Here is a 7,500-nt window from a genome sequence, read left to right as displayed (position 1 = left end):
CATTGAATACAGTAGAATCACAAGATAGAATAATTATCCTGCAAACCCGTCAGGAATCATCTGCTTTCCTCCAATTTATTATTCAATCACTTTTTCCCCCATTTTTTTTTTTTATCTTCAAAACTCCAGCAGCCTGGTTACATCTAGTCTAATAAAGAATGTTCAGGACTGTAATCCAAGACTGCATATGAATGAATAATGTTAATGAAGTATTGCATTACATAAACCGCACATGAAATAACTGCTAATTGCATTTGATGATGCGTAATTCGTACAGAGATCCTTAAAATGAGCAAACTCTCTCCAGCTTCAGTTTTAAGGCTCCCCCTTTTTGTAGAACTCGAGCGGAGCGTAGTTATACTGTAGATTTTGGCATATGAAAATGACTACATGTGGATAGGGGGGGGGGGGGGGGGGGTGCATCCACCGCAATAGGAGATGGGTATCAGATATTATAACATGGGTTTACACCCCGAACATGGCTTAGGTTGAAACAGCCCACATATTTGATAAATATTAATAGTGTGAATGTATTGCCGGCTGCTGAAATGAGTCCTGTTGGTTCATCACTGCAACCCTTAACAGCTATCAGTAGCCCAACACAAGGTGTTCCTCGCGCTGGGCGCACTGTCTATTATATGACCCCATTTACTCTCTGAATGGCACTTCATTAAATGTTACCTTTTGGCCATGCCATGGATGGATGAAAAGTTACCAAGGCTGCAAGGCCCAGAATAATGAGTTCTCTCTCTCCCAGACCCAACCTTGAATATATATATTCAGATGAGCAGAGAGGTGGCAAAGTGCTCATCCCTGCCTCTCATTCGCTCTCCCACTCAGTTAGGGCTTTAATAAATTCCATTTTGCAAATACTAGGATTGTATGCCTGCAAACATGTTACGCTTGTTGCCGTACCTGGTGGGGGGTGAGAGGAGGGGGAAAAAAAGAAGACGGAATCTTAACACTATAATATACATGCTATTACACACACACACGCGCACTGATAGGATTTGTTATGGAGTGCATTTTTGCTGTGTTTGACAGCGTGTCCAAACCCTTTGTGGGTCTCTGTGTTGAACATGTAACACGTAATGACTGTTCACAGTCTGTGTGTGTGTGTGTGTGTGTGTGTGTGTGTGTGTGTGTGTGTGTGTGTGTGTGTGTGTGTGTGTGTGTGTGTGTGTGTGTGTGTGTGTGTGTGTGTGTGTTTTGAATGAATTGGGGATTAAGTAGGATCAGACTTCAAAGACCTGGTTGGTTTGGTGCCTTGACCTGACCTGAGCTGTTGTGAATTATATGGAGATTTCTGTATTATACACATCAAATACACTGTTTGGAAGCTGTCGTAGGGGGGAAAAAATGACAATATACATTTTCCTTTTCAATTATCATGCTAGTTTACTGTCTGTGCTGTGTTCTACAGTGACATTTGTTGTAGTCTAGTCTACTTTCCTCGCCAAAGTAGTGAAACCTTTCTGTCTCAGACAATGATGAATATGACTTGTCCATCGTCATTATTATTCCGTAATCAAATGACATAATTAGCACGTGAAGATAATAATGAATTAGCATTTTGTATTTTACACCTTAAAAAAAAAAACTGCTGACATGCATGTTTTTGAAACTTACACTCGTCAGTCTTTCCACTGTGCAGTAGAGTAAACTTGTACTAAGGCCACGGCTAGCCTATGCAGTAACTCTGCAGCCCTATGGAAAGTTCTTCTCTCCTCTGACTAGTTTGAGTTCATGTAATAAATATATGCCATTTATATGCCTTGCAGCCATGCGTACATATATATATATTTTTTTACGGGTGGTCCCGGGAATCAAACCCACTATCTTGGCGTTGCACTCGCCATACTACACCAACTGAGCTACAGAAGTACTGCTGTCATTACAGGCCTTACAGTATTAACTAGCTGCCAGTCATCTTAGCCCAGACAGATACCTCCCAGTATTAGCTCATTAGCTTTAAGTGGTGCTATAATGATCAGCTGAAAGCCATAGATGCACCAGAGTCTCTCCGACCTGACATTTCACTGTATTTATCAACACATGCTGTCGCAAATTATTATTGAGGCCTCTCACGCTCTCTTTTACAACCCTGCTCCCCTTTCAAAGTGACCTCCAGTCACGTTCATGACGTTCGCCAGCATTCCACTCGTCCCATTCGCAATTAAGACAATTTGGTGTAGAATATGTAATGATGTCATTTCCATTCCAGCTAAATTAGCACAGAGACCCAAAGGTCAGGGTGGAAATTTCCACTCGGGTTGCACGGGTTTCAGTTAGCGTTAGCGGACCATGCACGGGTTTCAGTTAGCGTTAGCGGACCATGCACGGGTTTCAGTTAGCGTTAGCGGACCATGCACAGGTTTCAGTTAGCGTTAGCGGACTCTGCACGGGTTTCAGTTAGCGTTAGCGGACCATGCACGGGTTTCAGTTAGCGTTAGCGGACGATGCACGGGTTTCAGTTAGCGTTAGCGGACCATGCGCGGGTTTCGGTTAGCGTTAGCGGACTCGGCACGGGTTTAAGTTAGCGTTAGCGGACTCTGCACGGGTTTCAGTTAGCGTTAGCGGACTCTGCACGGGTTTCAGTTAGCGTTAGCGGACCATGCACGGGTTTCAGTTAGCGTTAGCGGACCATGCACGGGTTTCAGTTAGCGTTAGCGGACCATGCACGGGTTTCAGTTAGCGTTAGCGGACTCTGCACGGGTTTCAGTTAGCGTTAGCGGACTCGGGTTTCAAAGAGGAAAGTAGCCGTATCGCTTTTGTTTTGTATCCAGGAATCGTCAGGGTTGCCTGTGCTCTGGCCTGGCCATCTGTAGCCAGCTGTAGCCATCTGTAGCCAGGTGGTGGTGGTGGCTGTCTCTGGCTCTCTCCCTACCACAGTTTAGTACACACGACACGGAGAGTTGTCTCTATGTGGGCTAGAGATGGTGGTTGGGATAACACGGATGGCTGATCATTAGATCATCTTTAACAGCGTGCTCTAATTAGAATTCTTATGATACAATTTTATCCTTTAATTAGTGGAGATTGGTTGCTTCCTCTAACACAGCTTATTAGTGGAACCACAGCTGTAGAGAGAATCCACTCTCATTTGTCAGAGAGCCCCTTCTAATGTAAAACCGTCTTTCTTTCTCCCTCCCGCTCTCCTGCCTCTACTTCCTTATTCTCGCCCTCAATCCTAATTCTCTCTGTCTTTCTCTCCCCCGCTCTCTTTCCCATGTTCTCTCTTCCTCTCCCTCTTTCACTCTACCCTGTCTCGGCCCCCCCCCCCCCTCCTCCTTCCTTTCCTGACTCCCTCGGTCACCTCACTCCTGTCCTCCTTAATCAGCTGAACTTGGTATCGAGCGTCACCATGTCGAAGAACCTGCCTTCGGTGTCCCCTCCGAACGTACCTCAGACCCCCACCACGCCCAGCGCCCCCGTGACGCCCATGTCCCAGGTGCCCCAGGTCCCCTCCCTGCTCAGCGCCGCCAACGTCCCCAGCATGGGCGCCATGCGCAGACGTCACTCCGACAAATACTCCATGCAACTGTCTTCAGGTAAGACCCTCTACACTAAGCCCAGTCACCTACTGTTATGATCATTAATGAAGTTGGGTTCATTGAATTGAGTTGAATACTGTGTTGGACTCCTGTCAACGCATTGTCACTAATAGTTGCTGTTTTACAGCTGCACAGTGATTATTCCAATATGGAATGTTAGATTTAAATAGGGAAGAAGGCCTCTGTTTAATCAATCTATATGTCAATAGACCATAACGTTTTCTGAGCGTAAAAACGACGTGAATGTCAATTAAGTTTGAACGTTAAGATTAAGCTCTTTGCATTTTAAAAGTCCCGTCTTGAATGTTTATATTTACTCTGTGGTATTTAGCATAAAATATGCATAATTATTCAAGTTCATACAAAATATCTACATTGATCTAATTTGATATGGATGTATTAGTGTTTAAGATTTCTCATGAGAGAGATTAATGGAAAATCTATTTTGGAACATGGAAAATGCTGATTTGATGTGTGCTGCCCTCTCCTCCCTCTTCTCTTTCTCTCTCCCTCTTTTAATTTGATGAAACCCTAAACCAATTCCAATACCATGAGGAATAAAATTTACCAATTATTTCAGGTGGTGACACAGTATTTATTTTTCCAGAGATCGCCCCAAACTATGAGTTTTATAAGAATGCCGATGTCAGACCGCCATTTACTTATGCAACCCTCATAAGGCAGGTGAGTGGGAGAATCTTTTTATATTTTTAACTTTGCCTGATTAGATGTAAATGAATTGCTGCTTGAATCGCAGGCAGCTCTGAGAGTGTTTGTCATGCCGCCTAGTTAATAAACCATTATTTGATGTCGTCTCATTTCAGGGTATCATGGAGTCAGGCGACATGCAGTTAACGCTTAATGAAATCTACAGCTGGTTCACCCGCACGTTCGCTTACTTCAGACGCAACGCAGCTACTTGGAAGGTACCTACCCTAAACCTACTCTTACAGCCTTAGAGAACACTACTTCCTCATCTAGAGGCACCTCTTTGTGCCATACCTGCAGTAAGACAAGCTTGGAGGAACATTTATTTACTTGACACCAACAGATTAGTATCCCACTCCCCTCTCTTTAACCTGACCTCTTGAATAGAGTGAATTTTTCCTAACCTCTTTCTCTCAGATGACAAGTGAAAGAATAATTCTGCCTCTGATATCGTTTTCTAATTTGGCGCAATTAATAGGCGAGGCTGTGGATGAGGAGTGGGGCCTGCCACGCTAATTACAATACAGCCACTCAATCATCCGCACCTTTTGTTACCATGCACTGTATTACATCTCCTCCTGCCCCCCCCCCCTCACTCACTCACTCTCTCTCTATCTCCTCTCTCTCTCTCTCTCTCTCTCTCTCTTTCTCTATCTTTCTCTCTCTCTCTCTCGCTCTCTCTCGCTTTCTCTCTTCCTCTCTCTCTCCATCCCTCCTCCCACACCCACCCAGCCTCTCTTGCATATCATTGGTTAATTAGTCTGAAAGATGGTTGTTTGCCTAGGGAGGCTGGGGCTGTGGCAGGGGGTTTTGTGTTTAGTTGTCTGGCCCGTGTGCTCCTATACACACACCATAGCTCATAGTGGCGGGCTGGCGGCCGCGTGTCCGACTGAGGGGTTATGGCCGAAACTAAATGAGACCCAAATTGAGAATTTGCCTGTCAAGGAGAGAATGCACTTTATTTACCAGGACAAAAGGACTCATTTGTATCTCTGTCCTAAACAACTTTCCTTGCCTGCCTCTCCTGCACAGTTAAAATTGTCTTCTTGATGCGTCTGTTTTGGGGGAAGTGTGTTGCTGATAAGTATATTCCCTCCCTCTAACCCAAAACTACATGTATCAGGGTTTTATTCTCAACCACCTTCAGCATAATTAGTTCGCCAGTAAGAGCCAGTGGCCATTGTGGATACTCAGGACAAGGAAATGGTGGGGGGGGGGGGGGGGGGTCAGAATATATCCACCTCAAATCAGCATGCAAAGCATATCAGAGCACTAGGTTTAGCAAAGTGAATTAATGTGGATTTGGGATGCAAATGATGTCGGCGTGTGATTACTGATCCACAAGGGTGTGCTGCACCCAGTGTGTGTCTTTTTGACTTGTTTAGTCAATTGTTTTATCACTGACTGGTCATTAACCAGCACACACCTTGCACACTCGCTCTCTTTCTTTCTCTGACACACATGCACACACACACACACACACACATTACACACTCTCTCTCTCTCTCTGACACACATGCACATGCACACACACACACATTACACACTCTCTCTCTGACACACACACACACACACACACATTACACACTCTCTCTCTCTCTCTGACACACACACACATTACACACTCTCTCTCTCTCTCTCTCTCTCTCTCTCTCTCTGAGACACACACACATTACACACTCTCTCTCTCTCTCTCTGACACACACACACACACACACATTACACACTCTCTCTCTCTGACACACACATTACACTCTCTCTCTCTCTCTCTCTCTGACACACACACACATTACACACACTCTCTCTCTCTCTCTCTCTCTCTCTCTCTCAATTCAATTCAATTCAAGGGCTTTATTGGCATGGGAAACATGTTTTAACATTGCCAAAGCAAGTGAGGTAAATAATATATAAAGTGAATATATAAAGTGAAATAAACAATGTCTCTCTGACACACACACACACATTACACACTCTCTCTCTCTCTCTCTCTCTCTGACACACACACACATTACACACTCTCTCTCTCTCTGACACACACACACATTACACTCTCTCTCTCTCTCTCTCTCTCTCTCTCTCTCTCTCTGACACACACACACATTACACACACTCTCTCTCTCTCTCTGACACACACACACATTACACACTCTCTCTCTCTCTCTCTGACACACACACACATTACACTCTCTCTCTCTCTCTCTCTCTCTCTCGCTCTGACACACACACACATTACACTCTCTCTCTCTCTCTCTCTCTCTCTCTCACACACACACATTACACTCTCTCTCTCTCTCTCTCTCTCTCTCTCTCTCTCTCTGACACACACATTACACTTTTTTTGGAAGGCCCAGTCATGATATAGAGAAATGTGCAAAATGGCCATTAGAAATATCTCAGTCCCTCTCTCTTTCACAATAACCTAGGTGATACATTTACATTTTGAGCTCCCACATTTCCTTTGTAAGGCGTTAGAGGGATGATCTGTGATGGGTGTGTCATTTGATTAAATGAGCAAAAAAAAATAAAAGGTGATTTAATATCTGAGCTTGGTCTCATGAGCTCTGAGACTGGAGGATCCTGCCTCTCCTCTCTGCTCAGCTCCTCGCTCCCCAGCAGCTTATTAGTTCTAACTGTATAGCATGCATAATAAAACTGCTCATTATCTCATTAATATTAAACTGATCATATTCAGAGCCATGGGCATTAAGATCAATCAAATCCTGGGATTTTCAGGTCAGATGTGAAGATCTGCTTATGTTTTTGTTTTTTTTCTTCTTCTTTTAGAGAATCTCGTTTCTTTAAGGGAACAAACTGTATATCTCCTTGGGGAAAGAATGCATGTGAAAGCAGGCGATATTAAAGCAAAGGTTATTATTTGTAGGCTTTTTGATGCATGTTTGAATTTGGATTTATCTGGAAGGTCGGGGAAGAATATTGTATTTCTTTTGTTGATTTTCTTTTTGTATATATTTAGTGTTTGCATGTACATGCATTAATGCATCTCAGGCCATTTTGATAGCAATGTTTTTTGCTTTAAGGGTTTGTGACAATGTTACAACAAAAAGGTGTCAAGATCTGATCATTCATTTAACTCCTATCTTGACAGCGTGCACAGACTATTTCGATATAGTACACGTCCTTGTCAGCCTACCACAACACCACCTCACACACACACACACACACACACGAGTCATACCCTCTCATACCAACCCTCCTCCTCCTCCTCCTCTTATCCCCC

The 7,500-nt window shown here is 43.9% G+C and overlaps 1 protein-coding gene across 13 annotated transcripts in view; it reads left to right on the top strand.

Moving 5' to 3' along the window:
• The window catches only part of LOC109864633 (forkhead box protein P2), a 114,587-nt gene that overhangs the window by 94,529 nt on the left and 12,558 nt on the right, over positions 1-7,500 (top strand). For 9 of the 13 annotated variants that reach the window (XM_031797934.1, XM_031797947.1, XM_031797939.1 and 6 more), the window contains 3 exons: positions 3,341-3,551; positions 4,135-4,238; positions 4,379-4,480. In XM_031797934.1, coding sequence (XP_031653794.1) covers positions 3,341-3,551; positions 4,135-4,238; positions 4,379-4,480 — 417 coding nt within the window. The remainder of the gene's footprint in view (positions 1-3,340; positions 3,552-4,134; positions 4,239-4,378; positions 4,481-7,500) is intronic. The other 4 variants (XM_031797942.1, XM_031797941.1, XM_031797945.1 and 1 more) reach the window with 1 other exon arrangement.

Source organism: Oncorhynchus kisutch, linkage group LG19, assembly GCF_002021735.2.
Source record: "Oncorhynchus kisutch isolate 150728-3 linkage group LG19, Okis_V2, whole genome shotgun sequence".
In the NCBI taxonomy this organism is placed as follows: domain Eukaryota; kingdom Metazoa; phylum Chordata; class Actinopteri; order Salmoniformes; family Salmonidae; genus Oncorhynchus; species Oncorhynchus kisutch.
Note: the sequence above shows the minus strand (reverse complement) of the source record. Positions and strands in the feature narration are given on the sequence as shown.